Source organism: Conger conger, chromosome 1, assembly GCF_963514075.1.
Source record: "Conger conger chromosome 1, fConCon1.1, whole genome shotgun sequence".
NCBI classification, from domain to species: domain Eukaryota; kingdom Metazoa; phylum Chordata; class Actinopteri; order Anguilliformes; family Congridae; genus Conger; species Conger conger.
In genome coordinates, this window is record NC_083760.1 from 19,463,644 (window position 1) to 19,478,794 (window position 15,151).

A 15,151-nucleotide genomic window follows, 5' to 3' on the forward strand; every position below is an offset into this window, starting at 1 on the left:
TTGGTTGGAAGTATTTCAGAAATGGAATATTTCCTCCCCCACTGAAAAGGCTTGCAGCCATATTCCAGTAACAACAGCTAAAATACATAATCAATGGAAAGTGTCTCTGATGGGGATTTTTGTGGTATGTGTATCCACAGGAGTACGTGTCACCATTCGAGTTGCCCCCTGTCGCCCCTGTAGCAAAGGAGGAGGAGCAATCGGCAGACCCAAGCACACAACCAGGTAATGTGGAGGTTTTTCCTAAATCAAAACACGGCCTCCAGAATCTCAGAGTCCATGAACTGATTGTGTTCTGATGTACTTTATTTCATGCACTTTCAGAGGCAGGGACTGAAGCCTCTCCCCAAACAGAAGATGCTGTCACTGACCCCTCTTCAGCCACAGAAGGCAATGAACCTACAGAAGATACTCCTGCCCAAGATGGTGACACTCCTGCAGAAGATACTCCTGCCCAAGATGGTGACACTCCTGCAGAAGATAATCCTGCCCAAGATGGTGACACTCCTGCAGAAGATACTCCTGCCCAAGATGGTGACACTCCGACAGAAGATACTCCTGCCCAAGATGGTGACACTCCTGCACAAGATGGTGAGACTCCTACAGAAGATACTCCTGCCCAAGATGGTGACAATCCTGCAGAAGATACTCCTCCCCAAGATGGTGAGACTCCTAAAGAAGATATTCCTGCCCAAGATGGTGACAATCCTGCAGAAGATACTCCTGCACAGGATGGTGAGACTCCTGCAGAAGATACTCCTGCCCAAGATGGTGACTCTCCTGCAGAAGATACTCTTGCCAAAGATGGTGACACTCCTGCAGAAGATACTCCTGCCCAAGATGGTGACACTCCTACAGATGCTGCTGCTGTCCCTTCCCCCAACACTGATCCCCCCTCTGACCCCACTGCCCCTCAAATAACTGAGGAAACATCTAAAGATACTGGCCCAGGTAAGGCATGCTGTGACAGTTGCCATGCTCAGTGACCCAAAGCTTTTATCATGGCCATACTTCTTATAATGTTCCTGTACTTTAGTGGTTTTATGCAGATGACCAAAGAGGACCCGAGTCATACACTTAAGTATATAAAAAATATAATTTAAGTATACAAAAATGTTTCAAGTGTGCTTATCATTGTTGTGCTTAATTTACAGTATGCTTAAAATTAAGTTGTACATCAGTGTGTACTATACAAGTATACTAAACTGCATATACAGTACTCATAGTGGAATTTTAGTATACGAATAAAAAGTATACTTTGGTTTAAGTTGTACTTTAGTGTACTTCAGATAAGTATACCAGATAGTATACTTATAGTGGTACTATACTTACTGTATGAAAGTTGCACTTTATTTTAATCTACTTTCATTTCATTAATTTTGGTAAGTATACTTTAAATATAATTTTATTTAATCATATTTACTAAGGGTACTAAGACTTACAAATAATAAAATGAATCCCTGGAAAATATATTACTATTTCACTTTGCTAACACCTATTCAGGCTAAATGCCATTCACTGTAGAGCCCTGCTGCCATGTTTACTTGCATTTTTCTGTTGTATTGTTATTGTATTGTTGTTTTGTATGGTTTCATTTTAAGTATATGTATATAAGCATATGTGTATTCTTTAAGTTATTCATATGAGCAGAATAAAAAAAAACTTGAAAACTTGAAGTGTATTTGTAATGAAATGGTATATGTAGCATATGGTAGTGAGTAGCAACATATCAGAATGTGCAGTGAGTAGCACTGTTGCTTCACAGCAAGAAGGTCCATAAAATTGGAATGGATTAGGGTGTATTTCTATCCCATACCCAACCCCCCCCCCCCCCCCCCCCCAAACACACACACACACACACACACACACACGATGAGGTATAAGCAGGGCAGATAATAGATGGACAGAATATTTCTAATTTGCTGAATATCATATTGCTTTTTATACATAGTCCCCCCATTGTAGGGGACCAGAAGTGATTGGACAGTGGACCTCTCAGCTGCTTCTGATTAGTCAGGTGTATTCAATTGCTTCCATAGTGCTGCTATAAGAAATCTTTCCGTAGTTTTTTAGTAGTACCTAAAAAAGAGTTCTGGAAAAGGGTCTTGTGAGACCAAGATTTTCAGAGTGATGGGAAGACCAATATCATGGCAAGAGCAAAGTATGGAGGCCAAATGGAATTATGTGGTTGGGGGGTGTTATACTCATGTTAAGAAATTTCCTTAATGGACCCCAAAGCTTAAAATCAAGAATATATACTGAAAACGTTTTGCCTGACTAATCAGAAACTGCTGAGAAGCCATTGCAATTGCTTTTGGTCGCCTCATTTAAAATCCAGTGTGCTGGAGTACAGAGTTGAAAAGAAAACAGAAATAAATTTAGTTATCAACTGCACTGTATTTCAACAACAATTTACTAGCTAGCTATTGCTAGCCATATTATTAGCTGTTGACAGGTGGTTAGCTTGCCAGCTCCGTCATATGGATTGAAAGAAATTAGCAGGTAGGGTTAGCAACTTCCACAAATGAAAATACTGTAGCAGTGATTGGCATAGCTAGCTAGCTGGCCACCAAGGGACTGGCTAAGTGCTTACCATGTGTACACAGTGCTGTGTGTTAGGCTTAGGTGATATGTTCATAATAGCGGTGGCTAGCCGTGTTGGGATTTTTGGGACTGATTGCAGAGGGGGTCATACAATATGTCCATTAATGCCCTGTTTTATCAATCTAACCTGTGTCCATTCTCTTCCATACACCTGCACTGAGTTCAATACAGAATCTTTTTTTTTTAACTTTACACATTATATGGGTCAGTTGGCAACCAATGTAACCAAATTGGTAGTTAGCTAAGCAGCTAACCATAGCTAGCAATAGTTGTCAGGACTGAAAGGCTGCCATCTAGTGTGAAAAGTGTAAACTGATCTTGAATACACGCCTAGGGTGAATATTCAATGACATGCACTGAATGTAATCAAAAATAAAAAAAAATATATTTAAATGAAAATCGTTTCTTGTATCTGTATGCATTGTTATGCTTCATATTTAACAACAGCTGGATCATATAACAGATATTGGAAATCAATTAAACTGTATTTAAAGTGCTGGACAAGGTGAAATTGTTATGGTTAATAGTTTAATAGTCATAGCAAATCAAAGGCAGGCTTGCTTAAGTTATCTTGTACTTGGAATGAAAAGGCCAATTTAACACAAAATGTGTAAAGTTACTAGACATCTAGTACATATTTACTGAAAGCATACTTAGTACATTTTTAAAAAGTATACTTAATTAATAATATTTTGCTTGGGGAGTTATTTCCCTGTCAAATTCCAGGGATACAGATGCAGTTCCAAAAATAGGCATATTCTCTTTCGATTTCGCTATTTATGATCATACTTCAACCACCATATATTTTCCCAATAAAATGGTGAAAATACACTTTCTTGTCTTGCCTGTCTAGAACCATCTTCAGTGACATTGGATGAGTTGAAACAACACAAGAGCTTTGTGAAAGTCATAAAAAGGCAGGAGAAAGAGATCCGAGAGATGGAGAAGAAATCTCAGAAGAAGGCAGATGACCTAATACAAAAATACAAAGAGTCTTTTAAATCTGTGAAGAAGAAGTCCTCAGGGAAGAAGAAAGAGTACGTCCATCTTTGCTTCACACAGAGTTTTCATCAAGCATCCGTCATGCAATGCGTCGCAATCTCAGTCACAGCTTTTTCCTCCACTAGGTGGAACTAGTCACTTCAACTGTTATGTCGTTGTTTTTGTTTTGGGTGCAAGCGGTTCAATTCAGATGGGATGAACACGGCAATAAATCGCATTCTTAGAGAATCAGTTTCCCTTGATTAATGGATTGTTCAAGGAAATAAAAGGTAAAGCACTCAAATGTAAGTGCCCCAGAGCAAAAACTGAGCGCTCAAATCCTGTTTACTCCTTTTTCCTCACCGAGGCAATTCAATTTTCAGTGGGAAATTGAGGAACTATGACAATAACTCCATCATAGTTTTGTAGTTCCATAGCATATTCCATAGCATAATTTAGTACAGGGGCTCTCCTAACCAGTCCCGCACCAGTCCTCTCCTGTGGTTTTGCCCCACTAGGAATGGTGACCCAACCCTCGTTCCTGACAAGGCTGTGGAATTGAAGGCTAAGCTGCTGACAGAACTTAAAATGCTATGGGAGGGGCAGTATGAGCTTCTGAAGAAGAAGAAGGAACAGCATGCCACTGAGGTACAGTGCACCAACCTGTCCTCCTGCCTGACATAATCATACACTGCACATTTACACTGTACATATACATTGATTCACAAAATAGCCAAAGGGGTACTTAAGGTTTTTAATGATAAAATGACATGGATCAAACCTGGACTCCAACCTATATATTTCTGGTTCATGTGCCTTTGGCCATGGGCACACCATCAGTGTAATGATACGTTTGTGTTTTCTGTGATCTACATTAAAAACATGAATCATTGGTTTAAAAAAAATTAAATGATGGATAGTAGTTTGCATGCAATATTATATATGTAAAAGTATATGCCACTTCAGCTAATTACACATACTGGTACAAGTACTTATCAGGTCAGGTGATTGTGGAGTGTGCAGCACTCCTTGCTGTTCTTTGGTCTTCAAGTAGTTCTTGCATAGCTTTGAAGTATATTACATTACATTACATTACATGGCATTTAGCAGACGCTCTTATCCAGAGCGATGTACAACGAAGTGCAGATCAAACACAAGTACAAGTGCGAAGAGGACCTGAGAGGACAGTACAGTTCTGAGTCCTAGTGTTGGCAGCAAGAATACCCTGAGTACAACAATACAACAGCTAATACAAAAAACAACAATATCTATACAACTATATAAGTGCCATTACAGTCTACAGTCTATCTAACTTTCTATTTCCACGATTACATGAAAAATAAATCCCAGATTTTCAATGTGGTCTCAGACTTTTGGACCCCACTGTATGTTGCCTAATTAGTTGAACTCATTCATCTGAACCCTGGTGATTGAACCTTTTTTTATAATTGTAGTAACCACAGTAACCTGAATACAGTATACTATTATTACAATAGAGTAGTTACTGGTCCTTTCATTTCTGTGGTTTGGTGGCATAATGCCTTCATCAGTGAAATGGTGTTATGCGCTGATTGCAGTCTTCATTTCACATCTACTTCATTTGCTGGAGTCCAGACAAAATTAGTCATTAGCATTTTTTTCATCATTGCTTGGTTTTACACAATACAAATTCTGTTGTGTATTGCGGGGTATATTTGCGTAGTATGTGTTCACGTCATCAGTATTGTGGGTGTCTGACAACTGTTTGGATAACACTTTGCTAACTCGGTTTTCACTTGTTCTTCGTTCATGAGTCTTTTCTTATTTTCATACTGTAAAAAACTTCAAAGTTTAAAGTTTTCATTTTAAGTTCAGTGAACTTGAGAGGACAAGTTGTAGGGTGAAGTGTTTTTACAGTGCAGGAATGTTAGAGCATCTTACTGAATTCTCAGGTATTAGAGCAGATCAGTACAGAAATGGACCACAATTGATTTCAACTGAACCCGACACCACATTGTTCAAAGAATTCCAGCATGGTTTTTTTTTCTTTTCTTTTTTTTTACTTATCGAGAAATGACAAGAGGGTGAAGCTGAGATGGGTGCGTGGGGGGTTGGACCCAAAATGCACGACTCAGAAACAGGGGTGTAATAAAGTCCCGTCAGGGCTTTATTCAGGGAATGTCCAGTGAGCGTAGTCAAAAAACAGGCAATGTTCATACACGTAAAATCCAGCAAAAACCAAAGTACAGTACCGAGGGAGAAGGCAGTCTCGTAATCGGTACACCATGCAAAAAAGTCCAGTAGCCAGGAAAGCAGTAGGCAGGCTCAGGGTCGATGACGGTGCAAGATTCAAGACCGAAGTCTGCTCCGCAGGGCAAAAGCACAAAGACAGCAGGCAAAGTCAATAATCTTCGGCCAATAAACAAGCTTGGATCGTAACAGGTAGACAACGGCTTGACAAAAAAATGCTCAAAAGTGCACTAACAAACAGGGGACAACAATTTTGCGAAGACAAGACATGAGACTGAGCTTATATGCAGGTGTAGACAGGTGTAGACAATTAGTTTGAGAGCAGCATGAGAATGGAAATCAGGTGAGGAGGATTGACAAGTTAACAAGATAATTAGTAATCGTTAGTAATAAACCTATCCTGCCCTAGCGTTAGTAAATTAGTAAATGACACGCACAAGAAACGTAAGGTAACATGAACACATGGTTAGAATGTTAGTATTACCCAATCCTGATCTAAAGTTAGTAGATTAGTAAGAAGACAAGGGAAATTGAAACAATTAGGGTGTGAGTGACAGAAAGGGAGAGAGAGAAAGCAGGAATGCAAGGTTTGCAGAAAGACACAAAAAAAGTGTATGCTAAACAATGAACAGAATCACATAACATGAAACAAACATAAATCATGACATAACAAGTTTGTGAAATTATGACAATAACCTATATAACATGACATGGCAAAACTAAGAAATAAATGGTAACAAGAACTAAACATGAAACATGACATGACAAGACAATGAAACGTAACCAGAAATAAAACATAAAAACATGGCGAGACTAGACTAACATAATACGTGACATGACAATAACGTAACTAAGACAATAACTAAACATGAAACATGACGTGACAAACATGAAACGTGACAGAAGCCACCTAATGCTGTATATCTAACTCTTTGGTGTCAGTTAATTAACTGAACAATTAGTGCTACTGATTAGCAAGATTGTCTTCACACCTGACTCTCAGGTAAAGGGAGGGTGGAAAACCAGCAGTTCTCTGCCCTCAGGGGCCTGATTTGATGATCCCTGCTCTAAACCATCATTACAAGCAAAGCTGCATTGGCACACAGTGTGTTTTTAACTTTTCTTATTCATCATCATCATCATCTTTTTCTTCTAGCTAGGGCGTCTATGGCAGCTCCTAGGACTATATGGTAACAGGTTTTGAAATTTGGCACACTGATTGGGGACAGTCCCATGGTTTTCACCAAGATTCATGTCTCCAGCTTGAGTGCTCTAGAGCCACCAATGAGTCAAAGTTGGAGGTACATTTATGCATGTAAGTTTTTAGCTGTATCCTCGATTTTCAAACTGAGGGACCGCTGGATTCCTTCGATTAAGCCGTAAATTTCTTCCCCTTTGTAATTTACGCCATATTGGAATTTCTGAAAAATTTTCACTGGCTGCAAATTTTGTCCAATCTTCACCAAATTTGGCGCAGATGATGTTCAGACAAAGCCTCACAAAAGTTACCACAATGATTGTTTGATTTTCGAAAACGTTTGTCCGTCACAGCCAATCGGAATCAGCAGCAAAGTCACCAAACAGGAAGACAGCTCATATTTCAGCAATGCTTTGATGTATAGACACTAAACTTGGTACATAGACTCAGCTCCCCTTTCAGAGGATGTGCAAAAATATGTGAGTCTTTTGACTGCTGGGAGGCACCACAATGAGTAAAAAAGCATTTTGCCCAATAACTGTTGATGTGTTTGTCTTTAAAAAAAAGTAATTCTTGTGTGTGGTTGTATTCACAAACCTTGGCACAGATCATCTTCACACCAACCCTCAGAAAACCTATCTGATGAATTTTGATTTAAAAAAACATTAATTAATTACAGCCAAATCAAAGGCAATTGACCTGAACAGGACGTGAGCTCATATCTCAGTTACACCGAATCTTTGGTCAACTGACATAAAACATAAAATCAGTGCTTACAGTCACACTTTCTACATGATCTGATCAAGTTGCCATGGTTACTGCTTGGACCCCTTCAACCCTGTTTGCAGCTGTAATTATATATAAGCATATGCCTTTTTAGATTTGATGTAGTGAGTTACAGTAAGTTATCATTAATAACCTACCTGCAAATAGAGGCTCTGTCTGCTAGTTCTTCTAGTTCGCCAGTCCAAAGACATGCAGGTTAGGCTGATTCGAGAGTCTAAATTGCCCATAGGTATGAGTGTGTGAGTGAATGGTGTGTGTGCCCTGCGATGGACTGGCGTCCTGTCCAGGGTGTATTCCTGCCTTTCGCCAAATGTATGCTGGGATAGGCTCCAGCCCCCTTGCGACCCTGTTCAGGATAAGCGGGTTAAGATAATGAATTAATTAATTAATTAATTAATTCCATATACCTACATATTTATGTATTTAAACCAAAATTCTAAAGTAAGAGTGCAATCCACTTTTTAAAATTTTAAAAGTCAACATAACTGTCCGCATGACCTGTCATTTAACTCGTCTCAAGGGTATTGCGTATCAGAGTATCGATTGCCAATTATAGATTGAGTACTCCAGAGCATAACAACCATAAATACCTGATCTACTCAGAATGGAAGAATCAATGCTTTGCAAAGGTCTTTTTATTTTAAATTTATCTCTTTGATTTATCTCCATGGCCAGTGTAGCAGATAAGAAGCTACAACTCTAGTATTACTCAAGATTTGTCAGTTTGTCCAAAGAGAGACAACTTGTACTTCTTTTGCATATACCCAATGAATGAAGTGTGTGAAATTACAAAAAGCCATTTCAGTGAAAGCCATAGAAAGGAGAGAGAGCTGCCTTTTTTTGCTTTGGCTAGAAGTTGCATTTTCGAGCTTGTGAAAATAGACCTGCTGACCGTGTCATTTCCTGTTTCCTGTTGCCTTCATCTGGTGTGACAGCAATTAACGAAGCTGCTAGATCTGGCTGCGGAGAAGCATGCCAAAGAAACACAGGCCCTGGAGAGGTGGGTTCTCATGCAACAAAGCTGTCTGACAGCCCAGGTCTGTGGAATGAGGAGGAAATGACACTGGCTTGAATTCAATTGACATTTGTCCATTCAATTGACTTTTTAATAAAATGAAGTGCTAGCTTTTTTACAAAACCCATTTTGCATGTTAATTATTATGTATTTAAATGTATTTATTTGTCAAAGAAAAAGTAAAAGAAAAATGTTTTTTTAATCCAGTCTATGTTAAGATGTGTCCAGTATGACATTGAGATAAGTACATGCCTTCTCATATGATGAATAAGTATCTTTTCTTTATCAGAAAAGCCAGAATTAGATCCAAAGTGCTTTACAATTAATGCCCCTCATTCACTCATTCACACATACTCACACACCAATGGATTGCCATGCAAGGTACCAATCACCTCCTTCGGTGTGTGCATATGTGTGTGTGTGTAGGTGTCTTCATATGTATACGTGTGTGTGTGTGTGGGTACATGTGTGTGCACACATATGTGTGTGTGTGTGTAGGGGTCTTCATATGTATATGTGTGTGTGTGTGTGTGTGTGTGTGGGTACATGTGTGTGCACACATATGTGTGTGTGTGTGTAGGTGTCTTCATATGTATACGTGTGTGTGTGTGTGGGTACATGTGTTTGCACACATATGTGTGTGTGTGTGTGTAGGTGTCTTCATATGTATATGTGTGTGTGTGTGTGTGTGGGTACATGTGTGTGCACACATATGTGTGTGTGTGTGAGTGCATGGCTGAAGCAGGCTCTGTGTATGTGCCTTTTTGTGTGGGTGGCTGTGTGTGAGGGGGCAACAAATACAACCCAAATAAATGAATCAGTGGGTATGTTATTGTTCTTCAGTGTCCTCAGCTGTTTGATGGTAGGTCAGATACATATCAGTCCCAAGGTGTTAAAGCATGCCCATGAGGATTAGGGTGTGTTATTTACTAAAACGGGCCAAACAAGGACAAAATTTGCCAGCACCCTGACAACTGTTGGATTATACACCCATGTATTATGCATTAGTCATGAATATAAAAATACAATATGTATTTATGCATCTTATAAGATTCTGTACTATAAATATTGTGAAAAGAGAGAATCTTGATCAAATTCTTCTTTAGTGTGAAGAACAAAAACAGTGGTCCTGGAGCTGCTGAGGACGATGGCCAGTCAACAAATGGCGTAAGCGACAATATCCATTTTTATTTACAAAATGTGCTTTGTGAAGTGTGTATATTCACAATTCTTGGAAACGACATACAGTAGGTTCACGTGATGATCAATGTGCCCATTTGTATATCAGAGGCAGCTGGTAAACAGATAACCATGGCAACTGTGAATAGAGTGTGCTGAAGAGCACAAGGCCTTAGTCCTTTCTCTGTCCTCATGCATGCTGTTGGTCTGGAGGCTCTGACCGAGCCAAGTCACCAGCATAGCACCATTTCTGCTTTTAAAGATGAGTCAATGCGCTGACAATAATCCCAAGCCCAACTTTGCTGTTTACATGTTTTGTTTGTGGCATTTCATTTCCACTTAATGCTGTTTTGACTGTAGGTTGCCAAGTGTGAAAAGAGGGCTTAAAATGATGCTCTGTACATTGAAGAAACTGCAGAGAATTCTGCTCTTGAGAATGTTGTGAAGGAATCATGCGATTTTAGACATGACTTCGGGGACGTTGCCACACATTTTAAAATATTAATTTTATTTGAATGTACTGCTTTCTAGGCAGAAGTACTTTGAATTCCGTTGAAATCATCCTGTCAAATTAAGCTTCTCTGCACATTTCCTGCTGAAACATAGGATTAGCGTCCCTGCAGTATTGGTCAAGTATATGTTTACATTTTACATTTTAGAACGCCAGACGTGTTTCTAAAGCAAATTGGCCAAGACTGTAAAATTTGCTTGCAAGCATGCTGGATGGTACCATTTTAATTCCAAGGAGAGTCAAATTAAGGACGTATGTTTATTTGGCAGACAATGTGTTTAGTGCTTATTGCTAGCTTGGTTACAAAGTCTTGTTCACATATACTCAACATGCATATCAAACACCATATCATATCATGCATATCAATCATTTACCATGTTTTGTTGTTGGTACTTTTGTATTTGCAAGTTCTGCCACTTTTGTTCTTACAATCAGATAGTATATAGTATTGAGAAAATGTTGCCAATTTGAACCCTCTAAAAATGTTCAGAAAACAGTATAACTGCAGCTGGTCCTGTGGTGCGGCAGGGTGCATTGTGGGTGCAGGTTTTACATACTGACAGGTGTGATGTATGAAGCTTTTTAATTAAGTAACCCACTACAACAGGAAGCACTGGGGAGGAAGCAGGCTGCTACCCTGGAGCAGATAAAAGACCAGACGAAGCAGGTAAGCACTCTTGCTATGACTTCTGCCTTGTGTCCAGCTTGTTTCCATTCTCAAAGTTAGGTGATTATTGACACTTGTGGTCATATGCAAATATATACGATGAAATAAGTAACATATCTTCCTAAGATAAGTAAACTCAGGTCTGTCATGTTTAGGGCCTTATTGCTCAATTGTGTTGCCTTTAGGAATAGCCTTCTTGATGGTGGTGAATGCATTCTTGTTTATTTTTCAAAGGCACAGTGAATGTGTTCAATGTGTTGCATTCCCTTGAGTGCAAAGCTCTTATTGTAAGTACACTAGCAGCAGCAAGGAAATATGAGTTAGATATGAGCGAATCAAGGCTAAGTAAAAATGCATACTAATTCTTGCTCTTCAATCAAATTTTTGGATTATCTGATTCTGTTGATTGACTGACAAACTAAATGGCACTGAGGTCCTGAATGCTGATGGACAGCCCACTGCCTCTTTAACCCTCCCTCTCATCACAGCTCAACCACGAGACCCTCACAGAACATGAGAAGAAGACGAGTTCGCTCCCTGCCGGCATGCGAGATGCTGTCAACGGCTGCGTGAGCCCGCATTACCCGGAGCTGGTGGACCAGCCCAACCCAGACAAGGAAGACGGCGGTCAGACAGGGGACGTATTCAGGGGATAGTTTCAGTGCTTTCTCAGTCCAGGTAGACAGCAGTGAAAAGATGAAACTGCCCTGGACATGCAATTCAAATATAAAAGAGTAGGTTTTAGGTTATTGTCCAGCTGGAACCAGCACTAGTTGTAATGCCTGAACTTTCTGGTTAGAGGTTAAATCAATCTTACAGGGAATCAAAATGTGTGTGTATTTACAGTTTATTTAGGTAGAGCTTAAATTCATGCAACACACTTCAAATTCACAGACAAAATGTTTTTGTGTAACTTTAATAATCGGATGCCCCTGCACACTTTCACATCTTATAATGTTGAATGGTGGACTGAATTAACGATAAAAAGTGAGCAGATTTCTTTATGCAAGCAAAAGGTAAAAATGATGATGAAACAGAAAAGCATATTTATGTATTTATTTTTTATGTATTTATTTATTTATTATTTTATAGCAATATACTTTGTGACACCGGGGTCATTGGTGCAATGGTTAAAACAAGGTTACGGTAAGCTTAGCCTGATCACCTGATACAGAATAAATGTATGCTGAAATAAATCTATGCACTTTCGTTCTGCATTCAAATTCTCAGTCCAACACAGGTACAGTAGTGACATTTGAAGAAGAAAGCATTGTTCCATCAAACAACCTGCACTGTATGTCTTTATTACATTACATTACATTACATTACATTACATGGCATTTAGCAGACGCTCTTATCCAGAGTGACGTACAACAAAGTGCAAATCAAACACAAGAACATGTGCAAAGAGGACCTGAGAGGACAGTACAGTTCCGAGTCCTAGTGTAAACATGCAGAAAATCAGAACCCTTGAAGAGTACAATCAACTTTCAAACTAGCATACCACAGTTGGCAGCTAGAATACAATACAACAGCCAATGAAAACAATACCTATACAACTAACAATATCTATACAATCTATACATAAGTGCCATTACAGTCTAAGGCTAATCATGGTGGTGAGTTGGGGAGGGAAAGGTGTAGCCTGAAGAGATGGGTCTTCAGTCTGCGCTTGAAGGAGGTCAGAGACTCTGCCATTCTAGCATCTACCGGGAGGTCATTCCACCACCGTGGGACCAGGCAGACAGCAGTCGTGAGTGTGAAGTGCAGGTGTGGCGAGGGGGAGGCGCCAGACGGCACGAAGTGGCAGAACGGATGGGTCTTGTTGGTGTATAGGTCTTGATAAGGGATTGAATATATACAGGGGCTGATCGTTTAACTGCCTGGTATGCGAGAACCAAATTTTTAAATTTGATGCGAGCCATAACAGGCAGCCAGTGGAGGTTGCGGAGCAGGGGGGTGACATGTGAATGTCTGGGAACATTGAATACCAGACGGGCTGCAGCATTCTGGATCAGTTGTATGTTTATAGTGAAGACAACAATATGACACTGAATGTTATCTAATTGCATATACAGTATATATTATGTTTGCACAATAATAATTAAAGGGACAATAGGTACGATTTTTGTGTTAAAACATTGTTACAAGACCATTGTAAATCCCTTCCTATCATTGAAAAAGGCTCACTGACATGTTGACTCACCCTCTGCCTGTGTTTATAGTCCTTAAATTCTGGTTTCAAAATATACAGTTGACAGGCCATCGCTCTGCACCAAAACATTGTACAGTTGTACAATAATTCAAGCTCATTGGTTGAAAAATGGTTCTAATTGCCACAGCCAATGGCGTGGGGGGTTAATCAGATTGTTTGCATGTAGCTGCCAAAATTGCATTCCAGAGAAGCTATCACTGAAACTCTATACTATCGCTTATTATCCAAGTGAAAACTACATATCTAGTTATAAAACAATACCAGATCACTATTGGTAGCTACAAGAAAATTAGCCATAGTTATCTTGATGAATTTACCAATTCCAAAATGTTATGGTTTGAGGGTGTTTCTTGCTGCAATTCTTCTCTTGACCATTAGGAGTCCGAAATTACCTATTGTATCTTTAAATTATTCTTCTGAGATTGTGTTGGATTGGTAGATTTGTTATTTGAATGCTTGCTTTATGATAATCTTAATCCCGTGAAATGTGTATAACCGGTTTGTATGGCTCATGAACACTTTTAGACAATTTGTAGAAAATTTTAAATAAAGTATCACAAAACAATGTTTTAGAATGGTTTATAAAATCATATTCAAGTGTTCTGACTCTCATAATTGGAGCTTGATGCACATGTGGTGTGTTTTCTGAATGTATTGTTGTCTGAATGTTCCTAGATTAAGTGATGAATGTGTAGATTTTGTGTGTACTCTATATACAGTACATATGTACAGAGTTTGCAGAGGATGGTGTGAAAAACAAAAAATCCAGGGGGCAGCAGTTCTGTGGGCAAAAACCCCTTGTTAGTGAGAGAGGTCAGTGGAGAAGGGCCAGACTGATCAAGCTGATAGGAAGGTGACAGTAACTCAAATATCCACATATTACCTCTTAGTGGACTAATTATAAGTCTATCCTATGGTTTGGTCATGTATGAATAGCCTACTTGCGTAACTAATACATTAGCTAGAAGATAATGGAAAGTTAATTTAATGTCTGTATTTGCCCATCAATCAATTAATTAATGTTAGCAACTACGTTACATTACATTAATGGCATTTGGCAGACGCTCTTATCCAGAACGACGTACAGTCTAAGCAGGAGATAATCCTCCCCTGCAGAAATGCAGGGTTAAGGGCTTTGCTCAAGGGTTCAATGGCTAGGAGGAATTTATTGTGGCTACGACCTTGCGGGTCCCAGTCATGTACCTTAACCACTATGCTACAGGCCACCCCATGACATTACTTAATGCCAATTCACATACCTTTATTGTAAAAGTCTGACCCAATAAGGTTGTGTGCCATTGGTGCAGAAACTAATCATATGACCAATATTGAATAAGATGAGGATCTCCGTTCCAACAGTATGAAACCATCTGGACACAGAAGATATGTCAATCATGGATAGTCATCGAATGAGTGTCTGCTGAGAGCATTATCAAAAGGTGTAGAAGATGGTTGGAGGAGAAGGGGGCGGTCAATAGTGCCTCCTACAGACACTTGGAGTCTGGCAGCGCTGTGGGTGTCTTTATTCGGACTGGTGACATTTCCCCCCCCTCCTCAGGACTCCTTCTATTCCGCGCTGCCTCTTGAATTCTAATGTGTTCATATTTGCGAGCCCCGCTTTGTTGTCTGTGGAGCATCCTGTCGAGTCTGCACAGGCAATTAATGATGCCCCCCACCTCCCTGCTCCATCTGGAAATAGCGTTGCCTAGTAATTTCTCAGTAATGGTCAAATTCTGTTATTTTTATATCAAGTCAAAAAGAATCGT

General features: G+C 39.5%; 1 protein-coding gene across 2 annotated transcripts in view; it reads left to right on the forward strand.

Moving 5' to 3' along the window:
* Window positions 1-12,143, forward strand: part of plcb2 (phospholipase C, beta 2) — a 28,831-nt gene extending 16,688 nt beyond the window's left edge. For both annotated transcript variants that reach the window (XM_061249900.1, XM_061249908.1), the window contains 8 exons: window positions 141-225; window positions 325-951; window positions 3,458-3,641; window positions 4,104-4,233; window positions 8,734-8,798; window positions 9,920-9,980; window positions 11,111-11,170; window positions 11,659-12,143. In XM_061249900.1, coding sequence (XP_061105884.1) covers window positions 141-225; window positions 325-951; window positions 3,458-3,641; window positions 4,104-4,233; window positions 8,734-8,798; window positions 9,920-9,980; window positions 11,111-11,170; window positions 11,659-11,826 — 1,380 coding nt within the window. In that variant the 3' untranslated portion in view covers window positions 11,827-12,143. The remainder of the gene's footprint in view (window positions 1-140; window positions 226-324; window positions 952-3,457; window positions 3,642-4,103; window positions 4,234-8,733; window positions 8,799-9,919; window positions 9,981-11,110; window positions 11,171-11,658) is intronic.
* The last annotated feature ends 3,008 nt before the right edge of the window (window positions 12,144-15,151 follow it).